Genomic DNA, 20,788 nt, shown 5'->3' on the forward strand with positions numbered 1-20,788 from the left:
GATGGGTGGATGGGTGGATGGGTGGATGGGTGGATGGGTGGATGGATCTCTGCTAAGAATGTACACATTGATCTTGGTTCACAAAAAGAGAAAATGTACAAAATAGCACGAAAAAGAGATTTTCTGCTTCCAACTTTGACTTGAGAGGGTACCTCCTCTGTTCAAACAAAAATCTGTTTCTCATTTATAGCTTGCTCAGAATGTCTGCTTGAGCCTTCTTGAGTCAACTTGGAGTTGTTTCCATCTCTCCACTCACTCCTGCCCCTCCTCTTGTAAGGTGCCGTCTCAATACTTCTCCCTGCCTTGGCAGAAGCTAACACTCCAGTACTGATGTGTGGCTCCACCAACCTCAGCATCCTCACTTAGGTGACTTGCCAGGTCCACTGGTGGGTATACAAAGGGAGGGATGCTACCCTCACAGTCTGGTTGTCCAGAGAAGGGACTTTTAGGGGAAAAGATCAAGGACATAGAGTAAAAAGGCAGCCTCTGCTTGGGGCTCCTTCCAGGTCCTGACAAACATAAGAAAAGCCTTTCCTCATGGTGGGTGGGTGAAGACCAGTGTCCCAGTGTCCCGGCTTGGTCAAGCCAGGTCCCTGAGGCAAGAGAAGTGTAGAAGGACAGAGGCTCTCAGCTGCATGGACCCTCACTCACTGCTGGTCTTGAGGGGCAAACAGCCCGAGCTGGAGCTACAGGTCACAGGGTCAGAGAAGGGGCCCTGGCCTGAAAGAGTCCTTGCCTCTCTCCCTCACATCTCAGATGAGGTCCAGCACAGAGTTCACTAGCAAAAGACAGACAAGCAGAGCAGACACTGTCACTTCATCCCTCTGCTGGCAGAAGCCCTGGGCTCTGGCTGGCCTAGGAACACTGCAGCACTGAAGTGACAAAAGACTGTAAAAAGCATTTCGGGTAAGAGCAGACTTGAGAAGCTAAAGAGAGGCCAAGTGTTGAGGCCAAGGGCGTGGCAGAGGAAAGATGCAGACGCACAGCAAAAGACCTGGGACCAGGTCAGAGATGCCAGATGGAGTAAAGTCAGAGGCAGACAAGAGCCAGAGCTGGCAGAGGCTTTCCTGGGAGCCTGTGGCCTCCATTCTAAGTGGGTACACAGCTGCAAGGGGCCCAGCTGGTTCAGTTATAGCCACCCTAGAGATGCATGCTGGGGTCCCCTTTTGCTGTCATACAGTACAACTCTTACTCTACCATGTGGGGAGCTTAGCGGGGGCCCTGGGAGGATGAGCAAGAGCTTTGGATTCATCACAACCTGGGCCAGCTCCACTCACTGCTGAACCCCCAGAGTGGACAGCAGCACATGGATATGGCATACGCTTGATAAATGCTCACTGTATGGGTGAACTGAATCTCCTCTTCAACTTACTTGCGAGGTGATGTTGAACAAGTCATTTAAAACTCTAGCCTTAACTTGATGACAATAAAATACAGTGCGATTAGCGGCCCTGGAGAGGTGCAGAGGGGCAGCCCTGACTTACCCTCCCTGTGAAATGCAGGTGGTGATAACCCTGGGTGCCTAGTACCATCCTGAGCTCTTTGCATGCATTTCTGTTTTGGGGGTAACAGGGACAGAAAGGAATGGAAGGGGAAATGAAGGACCCAAGCAGGCTCCTGACTTCAATGTGGATGAGCTGAGAGATTGTCCAGGGGTATTGCTGGCAGCTGGGGCCCAGCGTGGGTCGTGAAAAGCAGTTTCTATCCTCCACCACCACTCACCCTCTCCTCCAATGCCCCTTGGTCCGAAAGCTTTTCAAGGGCAAGCAGGGGTCATATCTAGCTTCTGTAGCTTCTGGGTCAAAAGACTGAGCAAGGATCAGCCCCGAGTCTCACATCCCCAGCACTGCCTGAAATCTGCTCACCTGGGCGCATGTCCCTGGCTTCCTCCTGGCCCGGCAGCAAGGTCACGACTGCCATAGCCCCCTGGGCCTGATCCGGGCCTTTCAGGTCTACATGTTCTGAAGTGTTGCAGAGCTGCCCTTTGAGGAAAAGGCCACTTCTCTGCTCCCGGGGTGTTCTATAAAAGCTGCCAATATAGGAAGGCCCAGAGTGAGGGCCTCTACAATACCCTGACCCAGGTTCCTGAAAGGGAAGTGGCCTGGCCCATTTCAAAGGCCTGACATTTGCACTGCAGGGCTGGCTCAGCCACGGGAGCCTGGGGCACAGCCAGTCCTGCAGCAAGACTACCCAGGTGTACAGGGGAGAGGAGAAGACAGTCAGGATGTGACTAGGGGCAACTACAGCCCAGCACCTGTGGGAGGTGCCATGCCCTGCACACTGTCACCGGCTGCCCGTCCCCTGCCCAGGCTTAGGGGTTTCACCCCTGGGGAAGCTTCCTAAATCCTCTCTACATGGTAACTTCCCATGGCCACCACATAGTTCAGGTGCCCTCATTTCTCCCTGGGGAGATGGTAACCCCTGGTTACCTCGTCTCCCAGCCCAGGCCCTCCAATTCCACCCTGCACCGAGCTGTTGTTCTCAGATGCACATCCTGCCCTGTCACATCTCCAAGGGCTGCACCCCAAGCCTCGGTGCCCTGCAGCTGCCCTCCTTGATGATTGATTTCCAAACACTTCTTGCCTCTCACCCCTTGCCTCAGACACTGAATTCAGCCCCTGCTCTCCTTGGCTTCTTGGCCTTTGCATATGCCATTCTCCATAACTGGAACGTGCTACTAAATGGAGATTAAAATTCTCAATTTATTTGGAGTTTGTGAGAATTCGGAGAGACAACATTTGTGAAATGTCTAACATAGGAACTGGCCCATAATAAGTGCTTAAGGGATGTTTGTGGAATTAATGGATGTTGAATGAATAGTTTTAAATCTGCTCTTAGGAAAAAACACCGATGTAAACAGACGTCAAAGTGTTTGGGAAGAGGATGCCTCTTAGAATAGGAGTGATGGAGGACAGAAGCCACCCTGAGAAAGGACACAGGACCTCCACATGGGTATATTCCATGTGGAACTGTCCATCTGTAGTCAGAATCTGGGTTATGTGCTCTCACGAGATGGGGGCATCCTGGCAAGGCTTGCATTTCCAAAGTCAATACCTAAATAAGAGGCAGATCCTTGGGAGTTGAGGAAGATGGCGGAAGAGTAAGACGCAGAGATCACCTTCCTCCCCACAGATACATCATAAGTACATCTACACGTGGAACTGCTCCTATAGAACACCCACTGAACGCTGGCAGAAGACGTCAGACCTCTCAAAAGGCAAGAAACTCCCCACGTACCTGGGTAGGGCAAAAGAAAAAAGAAAAAACAGAGACAAAAGGATAGGGACGGGACCTGCACCAGTGGGAGGGAGCTGTGAAGGAGGAAAGGTTTCCACACACTAGGAAGCCCCTTCGCAGGCGGAGACTGCGGGTGGCGGAGGGGGGAAGCTTCGGAGCCGCGCAGGAGAGCGCAGCAACAGGGGTGCGGAGGGCAAAGTGCAGAGATTCCCACACAGAGGATCAGCGCTGACCAGCACTCACCAGCCTGAGAGGCTTGTCTGCTCACCAGCCAGGGTGGGCAGGGGCTGGGAGCTGAGGCTCGGGCTTCGGAAATCATTAAGATCAGACCAGAAATAAATGAAAAAGAAATGAAAGAAATGACAGCAAAGATCAATAAAACTAAAAGCTGGTTCTTTGAAAAGATAAACAAAATGATAAACCATTAGCCAGACTCATCAAGAAAAAAAGGGAGAAGACTCATATCAATAGAATTAGAAATGAAAAAGGAGAAGTAACAACTGACTGCAGAAATACAAAGGATCATGAGAGATTACTACAAGCAACTGTATGCCAACGAAATGGACAACCTGGAAGAAATGGACAAATTCTTAGAAATGCACAACTTGCCAAGACTGAACCAGGAAGAAATAGAAAATATGAACAGACCAATCACAGGCACTAAAATTGAAACTGTGATTAAAAATCTTCCAACAAGGCTTCCCCGGTGGCAGAGTGGTGGAGAGTCCGCCCGCCGATGCAGGGGGCACGGGTTCGTGCCCCAGTCCGGGAAGATCCCACGTGTCACGGAGCAGCTAGGCCTGTGAGCCATGGCCACCGAGCCTGTGTGTCCAAAGCCTGTGCTCCGCAACGGGAGAGGCCACAGCAGTGAGAGGACCACGTACCACAAAAAAAAAAAAACTTCCAACAAACAAAAGCCCAGGACCAGATGGCTTCACAGGCGAATTCTATCAAACATTTAGAGAACAGCTAACACCTATCCTTCTCAAACTCTTCCAAAATATAGCAGAGGGAGGAACACTCCCAAACTCATTGTATGAGGCCACCATCACCGTGATACCAAAACCAGACAAAGATGTCACAAAGAAAGAAAACTACAGGCCAGTATCACTGATGAACATAGATGCAAAAATCCTCAACAAAATACTAGCAAACAGAATCCAACAGCACATTAAAAGGATCATACACCATGATCAAGTGGGGTTTATTCCAGGAATGCAAAGATTCTTCAATATACGCAAATCAATCAACATGATACACCATATTAACAAATTGAAGGAGAAAAACCATATGATCATCTCAATAGAAGCAGAGAAAGCGTTTGACAAAATTCAACACCCATTTATGATAAAAACCCTGCAGAAAGTAGGCACAGAGGGAACTTTGCTCAACATAATAAAGGCCATATATGACAAACCCACAGCCAACATCGTCCTCAATGGTGAAAAACTGAAACCATTTCCACTAAGATCGGGAACAAGACAAGGTTGCCCACTCTCACCACTATTACTCAACATAGTTTTGGAGTTTCAGCCACAGCAATCAGAGAAGAAAAAGAAATAAAAGGAAGCCAAATCGGAAAAGAAGAAGTAAAGCTGTCACTGTTTGCAGGTGACATGATACTATACATAGAGAATCCTAAAGATGCTACCAGAAAACTACTAGAGCTAATCAATGAATTTGGTAAAGTAGCAGGATACAAAAATAAATAAATGGGACCTAATGAAACTTCAAAGCTTTTGCACAGCAAAGGAAACCATAAACAAGACCAAAAGACAACCCTCAGAATGGGAGAAAATATTTGCAAATGAAGCAACTGACAAAGAATTTCCAAAATTTACAAGCAGCTCATGCAGCTCAATAACAAAAGAACAAACAACCCAATCCAAAAATGGGCTGAAGACCTAAATAGACATTTCTCCAAAGAAGATATACAGACTGCCAACAAACACATGAAAGAATGCTCAACATCATTAATCATTAGAGAAATGCAAATCAAAACTACAATGAGATATCATCTCACACCAGTCAGAATGGCCATCATCAAAAAGTCTAGAAACAATAAATGCTGGAGAGGGTGTGGAGAAAAGGGAACACTCTTGCACTGCTGGTGGGAATGTGAATTGGTACAGCCATTATGGAGAACAGTATGGAGGTTCCTTAAAAAACTAAAAATAGATCTACCATATGACCCAGCAATCCCACTACTGGGCATATACCCTGAGAAAACCATAATTCAAAAAGAGTCATGTACCAAAATGTTCACTGCAGCTCTATTTACAATAGCCAGGACATGGAAGCAACCTAAGTGTCCATCATCGGATGAATGGATAAAGAAGATGTGGCACATATATACAATGGAATATTACTCAGCCATAAAAAGAAACGAAATTGAGATATCTGTAGTTAGGTGGATGGACCTAGAGTCTGTCATACAGAGTGAAGTAAGTCAGAAAGAGAAAAACAAATACCGTATGCTAACACATATATATGGAATCTAAGAAAAAAAAAAAAAAGGTCATGAAGAACCTAGGGGTAAGACGGGAATAAAGACACAGACCTACTAGAGAATGGACTTGAAGATACGGGAAGGGGGAAGGGTAAGCTGGGACAAAGTGAGAGAGTGTCATGGACATATATACACTACCAAACGTAAGGTAGATAGCTAGTAGGAAGCAGCCGCATAGCACAGGGAGATCAGCTCAGTGCTTTGTGACCACCTAGAGGGGTGGGATAGAGAGGGTGGGAGGGAGGGAGACGCAAGAGGGAAGAGATATGGGGATATATGTATATGTATAACTGATTGACTTTGTTATAAAGCAGAAATTAACACACCATTGTAAAGCAATTATACTCCAATAAAGATGTTAAAAAAAAGAAAAAGAAAAAAAAAAGAGGCAGGTCCTCACATCTGCAGGAAACGGAAGAGAGAATTCAGCCGTGAGCTCTTGACTGGGGTTTCAGCTCTTGAGAAACCCAGGCAGACATTCCTGGCTGCTGGATAATTAAAGACCAATCACATGAAGCCAGAGGACCAAGGATGGGAAGATAACCTTTTTTTGAACAGTTAACACCCAGAATCCCCATTACATCAGTAACTGTATTTTATTTAAGAAAATACCTGTGTCAGCAGGAGCAAAGGCTACCAGTAAAATTGTTAAATTGATCTTCATGAGAAAATGAGGAGAATTTACTTTGGAGTCAAGACCCAGAGGGAGAAAAGAGAGGGTGGATAGGGAACGGGAAGCTAGCAAGATGTGGAGAAAGGATGAGGCCCTGGGTGGACGGGGTGGGGCTGTGGAGAAGCACACAAGTCTTCTCCGGGAAGACTTCGAAACTTCGAGGCTGTTTGTGCAGCTGCAATGCGAAAGTCCCACCTCTACCTCCACCGTATGTGACACCATCTCCGAGACTTGGATTTGTTGTCTTGTTGAAACCAGGAAGACACTGATTTCCCATCTGGATCGGTACTGGGTAGGGTAGAGGCAGCCCCATCAGAAGCTCAGATGATTTACTTCGTTACTGAGTCCCTAGGGGCAGGATTAGGGCCAGGAGTAATGCAAATAGAAGCCCCCTGTGAAATGTGCTGAGCTCTTCAGGAGACCTGTACAATCCTATCTGGACCTCAGCGGCCTGAGACCTATGCCCACCCCTGTCAGGCTGGAAGGGAGAGGCCCAGGAGGATGACGGCCCTGCTAGGTCACTGGCTGTCTGCCTTCCCAGTGCTCTGTGCACATTTCTCCACAGTAAATCTGAGAATTGAGGCAAGTCATATTAGGGTGCTCCAGCCTTGCCTCCCTTGCACTCCAGGGGCCCAGGGAACTGTTGTGCATCCACATTATCAAGGTACAAATCATCCTGGAAGGCAAAGGAAGATGAATGGCAGGCCAGGGTCGCAGCCACACCAGCCAGCTGCAGCTCGCCACCAGACCATTATCCACCCAACACCACAGCTAAAACTGTGGGAAATGTGTTCATTAAGAAAGGGGGCATTTTCTCCAGGCTTCTAAAGAGCCCAGTTTTCTCTTGCCTCCGTCATTAATCAAGCGAAGTAATTAATCAATCAAAGTGCAGGGAGGCCTCACAGAGGCAAACAGCAGGAACTGACCTCTGACCAGATCCTCAGACAGGCTCTAGCCGTCCAGCGAAGTCAGACAAGCAGCCGGCAGAGGGTCCAGCTGGGAGGACAAGCCGACGCCCAGATGTCACAGCTTGAGAAATCCATCTCCAGGCGAGAGCTCTCTGCCAACCTGCTGCCAGCCCACCCGTCCTGAGAGAGGGCGCCACGGCCAGGCCTGAGGAGGGAGCCGATGGTGGCAGAGGGCCAAGAGGATGGGGATCTCTGCTCATGTTGAATCCGAGGAGGGGGGAGGGGGGAGAGCTGTGGAGGAACATTTGCTATACCCGAGGCTCTCTGGCCTCCAGTTGTACACATGGCCACCGGCGGCCAGAACTGCAACCAGCTGCACCCAAGCAGACCACCTGTTCAACTGGCCCTGACAAAGGCATCGATGCTCACGCTTCCCCAGTCTGGTCCCTACATGTTCCATCTGGGTCTTTAGGGTGAAGAAAACCAGAGAAAGTGACATGAAGTCCAAGGTAGCTCTGATGTGAGGAGGCTCAGTGTTGCTCCAGAGGAAAGAATTCTACAGGCAGGTTGACAAAAAACTTGTAAGCTAGGGAGAAGTCCAGAAAGACTTACAGAAACAGGGATGTAAGGGTCGGGGTGAAATGCTTTAATAGATTGAGTGAGGAAGGAGTGATTCCATCTATCAAGCCGTTCCACAATTTAAAAATGCACAAAGAAGAGAAATTCCAACCTGAGGGAGCATTTTATAATAATACCACATTAGCCCCTGCAGCCTAATTCAAGGATCAGGCTTCACAGTGACCAGACAACACAGCTTCTCTCATTCGCCTGTCCCGCCTTGGAAACACATTTGAATAGAAATGGGGTAACAATGTGACAATGTGTCTGTTAGGTCAATTATAGCCCTGAAGTCACCAGGCAATGCAGTTCTGGAGACCAAGGATGCTAAAGACGCACCTCTGACCAAGGCTACCCATGAAATCTGAGCAAAGTCTCAGGGGTCCTTAAGGTCTGGTTGTCACTTTTATTACTAGCTGAGTAAGACAGGCCCTAAACTAACGTGTCGAGAAAACAAGAATCGGAAACACCCAAATAAGACAGTGCTTTGTAGGGAAAAATAAACAACAGCACTGCACACTGGCAAAGGCAATACTTTTGGAGCCACTAGAAGCCACTTATTTAAGTACTTTTCTTCCAAAAGGTGTTCTCTTTACTAAATAGGAACCAAACTCATTTGCTATAACTGCCTGGTTGGTTCTGGAGCACAGAAAGCCCTGACCACAGGCCTAATAGAAGAAGATGGAGCTTCTGAGGCCTGCTCAGTACAAAAGTGGAGAGATGAATGATCCTGTAAAAATTCCCTGTTTTTGATGGTCCGCTTGAAAACTTCTAATCCAGAATTATCATCCCAAGAGCAGCCATCTGGGGGAGGAACTGAAGATGGACTTGAGGGTTCCATTTCCAAAAGGATTTTCATTAATTTCATCAAGACAAAGTTAATAATCCACGACATCAATGCTGTTTTTTTTTTTTTTCCTTCAGTTGGTTGTGCTAAACATGTTAGAATCTTCTCCATCAATCTCACAGGTAGAGGCTGTAGAAATTAGTTTGCCTTCTACACTGTCATTAAGAAAGAAAGAAGTGGTAATAGCTACTGAGGAAACGTGAAGGGAATGGCTTGTAAATGAGATGAATCTGCCCAAATGGTGGTTGGGTAGGATGAGTAAATAAATCCACGTTGGCCTCTCTTCATAGCCCGCACAAGGAAGGAGATGCAATGAATGGAGATAGATTGCTTTAATAACGTATTTTATTTATGGATCTATAAAGACGCTTCTAGAGACAGTTTAACTTATGTTAAGACCTGCATTCTTAACAGATCCACCCCATCAGTCCTTATCGAGAGTCTCCAAGGAGCAGGGTCTTGTCTGAAGAGCTAAGCGGGTCGCAAAGACAAGGCCTCTCCTCTCCCACACAAGGCAGCGATGATTGTGTGACTGATACGGACAGTAAGTGGTGCTGGATGCCGGTGATCAGGGGCTGGACAGGTGGGAAGTGCTCTCCCACCCACCGTGAGGCTTTCCAAGAGCATGCTCAAGAAGGGAGCGGACTACATCATACAAAAAATAACGAGGCCGTGTTCAGCCTTTCCGTGGAAACCCTGAACACACCTGGCTCCCTCCTCCAGAGCGGTACTGTTAATAGCTCAGCCTTGTTCAAACTGCTTTCTATATGTTCTCCCCTTTAATTTTCATTATGACTCTGAGGGGTAGGTAGTGTTCTAATCCCCAGTTTACACAGAAGGAAACTGAGGCACAGAATGACAAATAAATAATAATAAACAGTGAGTAACTAGAGTTACTGGAATTTGAACCCAAGCAAGCTGGCTCCTGTGCTGTTGCTGCTGTCGCTACCGCTACTACTGTTGCCAGTGCTGCTTCTGCTTCTGCTTCTGCTACTACTACTACCGCTACTGCTACTATTACTACCTCTGCCGCTATCACTACTACCGCTACTATTACTAACACTACTACAGGTACTACGGTTGCTACTGTGACTTCTGCTACTATTACTACTACTGCCGCTATCACTACTACTGCTACCGCTACTATTACTAACACTATTATAGCCACTGCTGTTGCTACTGTGACTACTGCTACTATTGCTACTACTACTACCGCTACTGCTACTATCACTACTATTGCCACTATCACTACTACTGCTACTATTACTAACACTACTACAGGTACTATGGTTGCTACTCGACTTCTGCTACTATTACTGCTACTGCTGCTGCTGTTACTACTGCTCCTACGACTCTTACAAGATCTCTATGATTTCACTCTTAAATCTTGCACTTTATGTAGTGCCTGGGTCTCAGAAGGAACAAAGAGAGGTAGGGTGGCCAGGATTCTAGGTTCGATACTGCACTGACCTCACTTGATGATGACTAGCCACCCACCTCAGAGCCATGGCTTTGTTCATCCTCCTAATGGTTGTGTGTCATTTCAGAAAGCCCTCTACTGCATTCCTCGCTGCTACCATCAGTCTCCTTTTCTGTCTTGGCCTCCAGGACAGATTCTTTGTATCCAGTGTGTTTGACGTGCAACCAAAGAGCTCACCTAAGCCTTTTGCCCAGGGCAAAATGAATAATCAAGACTTAGACAGGAAGTACTTTCTCCTCTCCCTCCACCCCATCACGGCAGCACGTGCTGGTGTACCGGGAAGCAGCCTCCTTTCTCCTGGAGTAGAAGTGCAGTATGGTAAAGCAAGAACTGAGAAAAATGGATGGGGGATATGGGGCAGGGCACAGCAGGGCTGGTGTACGTTTGGAGGAGGACGAAGCCCTTTGAGGAGAGAGAACCTGGGGAGACCTTCCTAGGAGTGAGACCCTCCCGGGGTCTGGCCCCCACACAGAGTGGCCGGCACCTCCCTGTCCTGCCCCGGGTGGGGATGAGCACACACCGCCTGGGCCACGTGGTCGCACTGCACTTGCATCCACACGGAGAGTGAGATGGTAAATACAGAGGCACCATGAGACCCCCTCACCTCTTCTTCCAAACTCCAAAAGAGAGGAAGGTGGGACAGGTCACGGTAGGATCCAAAACCACAAATCCTTGCATTAAGCACCTTCCACGTCTGGCCCATATGCCCAGGGCTCTCAAGTCCATGGCCCTGTGGAGGCCTTTGGTCCACTCTCTCGGTCAACCCTTCACCACCTTAGAAAGACCCCAGACCTTGTGATGGCTCCCTGGAGCCATGGGCTTTGGGGAAGAGGGAGTTACTCCAGCTAAAATCTCAGTGTCTTCTGTGCTTCCCTATCAACCAAGAACATACTTCTAGCGTTTGCCGCCTGTTGGAGCGTGTTTCCTCTCCCCGCGCCGCCCCCCCCATATAAGATTATAGACTGGATTTGGTACCTTGGCAAATCACACATGTACCCAGCCTGCCCTAGAGATTCTAATAACCCCCCTCCGCAAATCATGTGCCCCGATTAGATGATACCAAGATGTTCTGGGGTGGCCCCGATACTCAGGTGGCAGACACAGCCCATTTCTGCCCTGCGATCCCAATCCTTACGCCTGGCTAAGTAAAGAACGTGTAACTAGTCTCAAATGCTGAGTGGCAAGCATACCCCATGCACAAACTTCTGAGCGCTTTTCACAAACCCGACCGGGAGAAATTTCCATGCGTCAAATGAAAGTTTTCTTGGGTGCTATATTCCTAGTGGAGACGCAGATGCCGGGCTACCAACAGACAGTCTCCACAGTGCTTCGCTGTTACCCCCAAACATCCAGGGAGAAAAACCACCTCTCACAACTGGTGCACAGCTCCACATCCCCCTCCCAGGCCCAAGAGGAGCTAACCCTGATTGCACCTATGTCAAGAGAGTGGCAGAATAACTAACCATACACACTGTACTTCTCATCTTGGAAGGAATGGAACAGGTGGGCAAGTGATGCTCCTACCCTTTTGCCCCTCCCTGCTCAGCTGGGAATCCAGCATGTTCTGGTTGACCTAAGCCTCAGCATTCAGAAGATGAACTGGGACAGTTCCCAGCTGTTTCCATATTATTGACTTTCTACACGGAAGAACTTAAAACAGGTTCAAAATGATGACTCCCCGCAGGAAGGCTCTACCCCCAGTCCTGCCAGATGAAATCATGCCCCACAAAACAGTCATCACAGAAGCCTAAGAGACAGGACTCTCCTTACTCCCTAAGCATGCAACTTTTAAATATTAGAGGCACCCAGTGAGCTCATATGTCCTGTCTGCTGACAATGGCCATATCTGCCTGCTAATGTGCTTAGAGGCACTGCCCAGTTGACTGGTTCAATGTCAGCAAACGACAGAGAGTTCTAGTTACTAAAGTTGGTGAGCAACAGCACTCAGCCAAGAGCTGAGGCATACTGTTGACCGTGACAGGCCAAGTGTACGGGTGAGACTTCCTCCTGGAGGGAGCTTGGGAGGCAAGCACTGACCTGCAGCATTTGGAGGTAGCCTTCCTGGGGGTCGCAGAGCAGGGAAGAGATGCGGTGGTTGTTCCTCATGCATTTCTGGTTGTCCTTTGCAGATGGGAAGATCTGCCGGACCACGGTCATCCTGCCAAGGGCGCTGTGGACCAGATCCAGGATCTCGGGGTCACTGATTTCCTGGGAAGATAACCAGAAATGTTTACCATTGACTCATGAGCTCATGATCTCTGCAAAAGACTTACCAGTAGTTTTCTAGGTCTACAGCCTAAATAACTGATGCCAAAGGGGTTATGAGTTCGGGCCCAAGGTCAAAGAATTCATTTGTTGCTTATTGACAAATAATACTTGCTTACCCTGAAATGCAAACAGCATTATTCAACACCTTCCCTGAAGGACAGGAAAAGATATCTGCAGCTAAACCACCAATGCACTGGCTTCCACGGAGTCAAACTCAAAAAGAACCAGTGCTGTCAAATGTCACAACAGGCATTAGCTGGAATTAAAGGCTAAATTTCCTGTTGGGAGTCATCTACCTGATTTAGACAAGGAAAACTGGTTTTCTCTGGCACAGCTGACCAAAATGCAATGAGTTTCCCCTAATTCTTTAATAATTAGATTTTCCTGTAAAAAAAGATTTGCATACAAATTTTAAAAATATGTCCACTCATTCATTGCACAAAATCTACCCAACAGCTCCTCTGTGATTTGTTCTGTGTTGAGCACTGGGCATATAGCAGTGAATGAGTCAGGCTTAATCCCATCTGATGAAACTCAAGGTTTCATCATAGGATGAAATATGCTGAGTGATGTCATATGGAAATCTAGAGGCAAAGGAAACCCATCGTGCTTCCACATGAGACCACTTGCTAAGCTCTTTACACACATTTTATCAGTTGGTACTCACAACAACCTTAGGAATTCTATGAGGAAGATCCTATTATTATCCTATTGAAAATGAGCACTCTCACGCATAGAAATAGCAAAGGGAGCAGGCTAAGGGGAGCTCTTTCCAGGATGAGGCTTGTGTGAGGAATTAGCGCTGAAGCTGAACCTGAAGGATGACCTTGTTAGGCAAAGTGCTTGCAGGTGGGGGGGGGAGGGGGAGGGGCAGTGCAGAGCTGAGTCGTTGGCCATGCTCCTGAAGATGCGGGCAACAGGTGGCACCCTGTGGTACCCTATTCCGGCACAGGTAGCGGGGTGCCCCTAGAACCTAGGGAGGGGCAGGGCCACTGGCAGCGGGGAGAGATGGTCAAAGGCAGCATGGGATCTGTGTCCTGGGCCAGATGTGGGTGTGGGGTTCAGTAAATCCCGCTAAATCATCCTCACTAGAGACAATGAGAAGCCCTTGAAAGATTTTATCCACCAACAAGCCACAATCAGATTTACATTTTAAAAAATCTCTGGCTGCTGTATGGAGTGAGGATTAGAGAGGAACAAAACAGCTCCATGTCTGAGATCAACACAGGAACTACAAGAAATGGACATTCACCAAGGGTTTTGGCGGTGGGAGACAGTCAGGTTAAGAAAGCCCTGGTTTGCTGGTTCTAAGAAGTGACTCCATCAGTGTTGGTTGCAAGTCAAGATTTTAACTGTGAATAACTGTGTTTTAAAATTGGTCTTAAGTTTTCCTCCTTGCAGATGACACAGTCTAGAGTTGAGACAATGAGATAGTATAAATGGACCTAATGAGGTTAGAAATGAGTGATCAGAAGTTTCAAAATCACTTAAACAAGAACATAACATGTTTAAGGGTATAAGGGTAAACAAAGTATTTCAGGAATGTCCTAGGTACTCAGTATGAGTGTGTAGACTGGTCAGTTGTAGCCATATGCTAGATCTGGGAGAAAGGAGGAAATTAAGAATCGCATCCTTTTAGAATGATCAGTAGTTCCCAAGTATGCAGAACTGCAGGCATTTCAAAAGAACTGAAGTGCTATTACCTATTGAATCTGGGTTTAAGCCACTTAAACTTTGTATTTCAGACAAAAGTCTGTTTAAGGGACAATGATCTTGTTGGATTAGGACCAACTGACAACCAATGGTGTGGAAATTGCAATGTAGGACCATCAAGTGAGACGGGCCCAGGACCCAGTTGGGCTTCAGGAAACGAAGCAGAGAATGTAGCTGAGCCTGGACGTTTGTGCTCTGCTCTTAGCTGTCCTGCTAATGGATGCCTTGCCCCAAGCATAGGATAGTAGGATGAGAGAAATCATATTCTGACCTAATAGTAAGTAGAACTATAAGAAAGAGCAATAAGTGGAGTGGTCAGCTTTACTTGGAGAAGGAATATAGAGGCCTTTGCGGTGGGGGAGGGGGGATTTTTTTTTTTTTGCGGTACGTGGGCCTCTCACTGTTGTGGCCTCTCCCGTTGCGGAGCACAGGCTCCGGACGCGCAGGCTCCGGACGCGCAGGCTCAGCGGCCATGGCTCACGGGCTCAGCCGCTCCGCAGCATGTGGGATCTTCCCGGACCGGGGCACGAACCCGTGTCGCCTGCATCGGCAGGCGGACTCCCAAGCCCTGCGCCACCAGGGAAGCCCCCCCTTTTTTTTTTTTTTACCTAGAAAAGTCACGAGGTCATGAAGAATGTAATTTGCATAAGGGGGTTTATCAAAGCCAGCACACCTTGGAAAGGAAATGGATATGTTACAAACCTTTTGTTTTTCTCGCTTACTTTTCATAGCAGAGGTCACCATAGAAGTTCTTTTATTAAGCCTCTCCTGCACCCTCAACTTCCCGATGGGAGAGTCAGTGGCACTGAACCCTCCCTACTGCGCCCCAAGAAGAACCCTGGAAATTGTAGGGGGCCTGGCTGATGGGGGAACACAGTACCTTTGTAATAGGTATAACCCTCACCTTCCCTGGCCACATGCAGCAGCCCCTGGCGTGAGTGGCTAAAGAAGCCAGGGCAGCCAGGACCTAATCAAGGGGGCTGGGTCCCTGTCCCAAGTAGCCCAGATCTCCAGACTATTCCTTTTCAATTCTGCCTACCCAGGACAGAGATGAGAACTTGGTACAGCTTCTTCCAGCCCATCAGCTGCTATAAGCCTTCCTCAGAGTAAGGATCAGCTGGATTTCTGCAGACCTCCCATCTCCCGTGGCCCAGTTTTCACCCACTCACTTGGGGTCGAAGCACATACTCTTGCCTGCCAAAGCACTCCTACCCACCTCCCCACACCTCTGGGCCTATCCTTAGTATCTAGTACAGAGATAGCTGCAATCACATTCTAAGAATCCATGGAAGCAACTCCCCTGGATCGCTTGGAGGCAAGAAAAAGGGTCACTTCTTCTCCTAGGAATGTATCCTTCCCTTGGACACTTCCAAGCCTGCATCATCAATCAGTTCCGGCAGCTTCATGCCAGGCCCTCTTCTGTCCTGTTGGCCCTACCATGTCCCTTCAGTACCACTGGGCTGCACACAGGTATCTGCTCCCACTCTGCTCGCTGCTGTCAGGCAGGCACTGCCTCCAGGCTGCACACCAGGTCAGCCTCTGGACCACTGTGAACAGGACCAAACTCCGGGCCTTCCTAAGGGTGCAGAGGGCAATGCAAGCAGCCTATTTACACAACCCACATGGAGAACAAACTTCCCCTCTGCCCCAGTTGAACATTCCTTCCAGACAGTGCTGCTAATGAGCAGAAGAAACAAGACAATGTGTATATACTGTGTGATCCCCACTGACCTCACCAAAGCCATCAAGGCAGCAATGAAACAGTAACACATCATACCCAGAAGCTCACTGAAGTGCTGAAGGGCACAGGCTCAAAATAAATCTTGCTTATTTGATTACTTTTTAAGTTTGCCTTGTGAAATATATCTTAATGCACAAACATTACATAAAGTATGAATAATAAAATGAGTTCAGTGTACCTTCCATCAAAAAATAACCTGCATCTTGGTTGGATGCCTCCTCCCCAAATGCTTAACATTTCCTCCTCACCAGGAGCTGCCTTTGTCTTGCTATAACTTATGTATGTAACCTAAATAATATGTATCTTAGTCTTGTACGTTTTGTTCACCTTTGTGTAAGCTAAACAGTCTGCATCCTCTTACAACTGTGTTTTAACACAGTGGTTCTCAAACTTTGTTGTGTATCAGGATCACCTGGGGAACTGGCAAAATTACAGAGGTACAGTCCAGTCCCATTTCCACAAGCAAGGCTTCTGTGTCTCCACTGGCTCTCCAGACAATGCCAGTACTCACCAACGTCTAAAACCCACTGGGTTTAACATTAAGTTTTTGTGATCTATTCATGGTGATGGATGCAGCTCTGGTTTATTCATTTTCACAGCGGTACTATTGTGCTGTGTGATTCTGCCACAATGTATTCACCCTATTGTGATTACCGTTTGAATGTTTTTGCTTCTTTGCTATTAGGAACAAAGCTTCTACGTACATTTTTCCTGCCTGTGTGTCTTGGTACACACTTTTAAGAATTTCTCTATATACCTAGAATTAGAATTCCTCCATGGGAGAATATGTACATGTTCAAGTTTACTAGGTAATACCAAATTTCCAAAGTGATTTGTATCCACTGATAATTGTGTGTGGTGAAGAGAGTTCCTGTTGCTCTGCATTGTTCCCTGCTCCTAATAGCCTATGACTTCCTAATATTTGCCAATCTGGTGAGGATGAACTGGTACATCACTGGATTTTAATTTCCACTTCCCTAATTCTTAATAGAGTTAAATATCTTTCATACATTCATGAATCATTTGTGTTTCCTTTCTTGTATCTGTGTTTTTGTCCAATTTCCTGGGTTGGATATCTTGCATATTGATCTGTGGGACTTTTTTTTTTTAGTTCTTGGATATTAAGCTTTTGTCACATGCTGCAAATATCTTCTCCAGCTTCCAGAATGTTAGGTAGAACTAGCCTATAAATTCATCTAAACTGGTGTTTTCTTTGTAGAAAGATTTTTATTACTAATTAAATTTCCTTATTTTTATAGGAATTTTGCTTGTTTTGTCTTCCTTGCCCTAAGTCACTTTTTTCTAAAAATTCAGCCATGTTGTCCAAATTTTCCAATTAATGGCGTAAGTTGTTCACAATGTCACTCTACTTCTTCTATTCTCTCCAGTGCATCTAAAGTTGTGTGCCATCATCCATTTCTAATCATCTATATTTGTGTCTTCTCTCTTACTTTGATCCTAGAAGTTTGTGTATTTTATGAATTCTCTTTAAAAAGTAAGTTTTGGCTTAACTGATACTCTTTTATGTGTTGGTTTTCTATTTCATTAATGTCTACTCATCTTGATTATTTTTATTTTTCTATTTTCTTTGGATTTATTAAGTGGTTATTTTTCAAACATTTTTTCATGTGAAGCTTAGGAAAGCTTTTGTCTTGCCTAATGATAGTATTTAAGACTATATATCTATTCCCAAACATTGCTTTGGTTGTGTCCCAGAAGTTATCACATATATTAATTGTATCATTATTTCTAAAACTCCTTTTTTTTTTTTTTTTTTGTGGTACGCGGGCCTCTCACTGTTGTGGCCTCTCCCGTCGCGGAGCACAGGCTCCGGACGCGCAGGCTCAGCGGCCATGGCTCACGGGCCCAGCTGCTCCGCGGCATGTGGGATCTTCCCGGACCGGGGCATGAACCCGTGTCCCCTGCATCGGCAGCCAGACTCTCAACCACTGTGCCACCAGGGAAGCCCCTAAAATTCCTTTTTGATTTATTTTTGACCCATGAGTAGTTTACTAGAGATTTTTTTTCCAAAATTTTCCAAACATGAGGTTTTTTTTTTTAGTAATCTTCGTACTGATTTAAGTTTAAATGCATTGTAACCCAAGAATGTGGACCGTGTGATACAAATCCTTTAAAATTTACTGAGCCTCATTTTGTGACAGTTTGCATGAATGTTTCATGCATGTTCACTGTCCAATTGTTGTTGATTTCAATGGTCTGTTTTTAGGTCCATTAGATGAGGAATTTTTCTATTTCTCTTTGTATTCAGTCTATATTTTCAAAAACCATATTGTCTTTTATTAACTACATGTAAGTTTAGAATTACAAACCCTTGCTCAACTGAACCTTTTATCATTATTTAGATACCCTCTTTATTTCTAGTAATGCACCTTGCCTTATAGTCTACTGTTATTAACATATCTACACCAGTTTTAGTTTGGTTAGAATCTGCCTGCTTTTTTCTCATTACTTTGCTGTCAGTCTTCCTCTGTCTCACATTTTAGGTGGGACTCCTGTGAGCAAAATATACTCGACTTTTTATATCCGTCCTAGACATTTGAGTAGAAATCTTAATCCATTTATATGGGCTTATGATTACATACATATATGGATTAATTTTATGATATTATTTACATATTTTACCATTTCTTTTTTCTTCCTTCTTTTTAGCTTCCTCTTGGAATGATTTTTTCCTATTTTCATTTTCTTACCCTCTTTTGGAAGTTATATTATCCATTATTCTCTCATTGGGTATCATAGATATTTTAATATGCATAAAAGTGTAAAATTAATATTTTTTACTCTCTTCTTCAATCTTTATCTCTAATCACCATCGTTTCAACTAATGTGATGATATCTAGTATTTTAATTCTATCTTTCTTTGTGCCCTCTTATCACACATAATTTCCATTGTTTTATACAGTTAATATTTATCTACTTAAACAATATTTATCAATATATTTGTTATACATTCTTCTGTGGACCTCAAACCTTACATCTCAGATCATTTTTCTCCCCCTGAAGTATATCATTTAGGATTTCCTTTAATGTGGGTTTGCTGGTGATAAACTTAGTTTCTGTTTATTGGGAAATATCTTTTGTTTAGCTCATTCTTGAAATAGAAAATTCTAAGTTGAACACTATTTTTCATAGCACAGTGAAGATAATATTACACTGTATTCTTACTTCTATTTTTGTCCAGTGTATTATTTTCCTATGGTTGCAACAACAAATTAACACAACAGCATTTTATTCTGTCACCGTTCCACAGGCCAGAAGTCCAAAAATCAGTCTCACTGGGCTGATAGCAGAATGTTGGCAAGGATATACTCCTTCCAGAGGCTCTAGGGGAGAATCTGTTCCTTGCCTCTTACAGTTTCTCGTGGTTGCCAGCACTTCTTTGCTTGTAGCCACATCACTCCAATCTCTTCCTCCCTGGTCACATTGCCTTCTCTTCTTCTGTATAGTTAAATATCCCTTTGCCTCCCTCTTAAAAGGACACCTGGAGTTGTATTTAGGGTACACTTGGATAACCCAAGGTAATCTCCCCATTTCAAGACTGTTAACTTAATCATGTTACAAAATCTCTTCTGCCATATAAGGTGACACTCACAGTTTCCAGGGACTAGGCCCTGGATATCTTTGTGGACCATTATTCAGGCCACAACCTCCAGTTATTAGGAATCAGTTTAAGTGTCATTCCTTTGAAGATGACCTGTGTTTTCTCTCTGGATGCTCTTCAGACATTTTTATAGTCTCTGGTGTTCTGCGGTCACACTATGAGGTGTGGATTTCTTATTTTTATTCTGCTCCTGATCCTTGGGCTTCCTAGATCTGAGGTTTAGTTTCTTTCAATAATTCTAGAGAGGTCTAAACCGTAATATCCTTTCATGTTATTTTTCCCTGTCATCTCCTATTTCCTTCTGGAAATCCAACCAACAGTACGTTAGATCTTATTCTATCTTTTATGTGTATTAACCTCTCTTTCATATTTTCCACCTCTTTGTTTCTCTGGGCTACATCCCAAATAATCTCTTCATATTTTCCACTTCACTAATTCTTTCTCTGTATGTGTCCACTTTGATTCTTTTTTTTAGCTTCAATTATTAGGTTTTTAATTTCCTGAAGCTGTTTCTTTCTTAATTCTGCTTCTTTTTAAAACGTGTTTTTACTCCTTGCTCATATTTCCCAGCATCTCTTTACTTTTGAAACATGTCTAGGCATATACTTATTTCATATTCTATGTCGGATAATCCTAATATCTAAAGTCACTTCAGATCTGATGAAGCTGTCCCCCTTTTTTTTTTTCCCCTGGGATTTCACTCATGATGGCTTTTCTTTCTCTCTCACCCGCCCTCCTTCCCTTTTTCTTTCCTTCCTTCCTTCCTTCCTTCCTCCCTTCCTCCCTCCCTCCCTCCCTCCCTTCCACCCTCCCTCCCTCCCTCCCTTCCTCCCTCCCTCCCTTCCTTCCTTCCACCCTCCCTCCCTCCCTTCCTTCCACCCTCCCTCCCTCCCTCCCTCCCTCCCTTTCTTTCTCACATGCAATCTTATTCTCCTAGAACTTCCTTAGGAATTCTCTGAAGCTTGACGCAATTGCCATTACTTCGGAAAATATTTATGCTTGCTTCTACCACCTTGCGAGGATCACTCCCAATCTATAACCACATAATTTAACATGAGATTTTCCTTTGTGCTTTGTTAGGCACCATAGGTGGTGTGACTTGGATCACAAGCCTGCATGAGAGTTATCACTTCTCAAGAAAATATCCCTCCTCTAGGCAACTCTGAGTCAAG

The 20,788-nt window shown here is 45.5% G+C and overlaps 1 protein-coding gene across 1 annotated transcript in view; it reads right to left on the reverse strand.

Annotated features, from left to right (window-relative positions):
- GRID1 (glutamate ionotropic receptor delta type subunit 1) overlaps positions 1-20,788 on the reverse strand; it is a 674,601-nt gene that overhangs the window by 209,250 nt on the left and 444,563 nt on the right. Inside the window, exon 6 of the mRNA XM_029245736.1 lies at positions 12,310-12,480. Coding sequence (XP_029101569.1) covers positions 12,310-12,480 — 171 coding nt within the window. The remainder of the gene's footprint in view (positions 1-12,309; positions 12,481-20,788) is intronic.

Source organism: Monodon monoceros, unplaced genomic scaffold (genome assembly GCF_005190385.1).
Source record: "Monodon monoceros isolate NGI ecotype Baffin Bay Population unplaced genomic scaffold, NGI_Narwhal_1 Super_Scaffold_4, whole genome shotgun sequence".
NCBI classification, from domain to species: Eukaryota; Metazoa; Chordata; class Mammalia; order Artiodactyla; family Monodontidae; genus Monodon; species Monodon monoceros.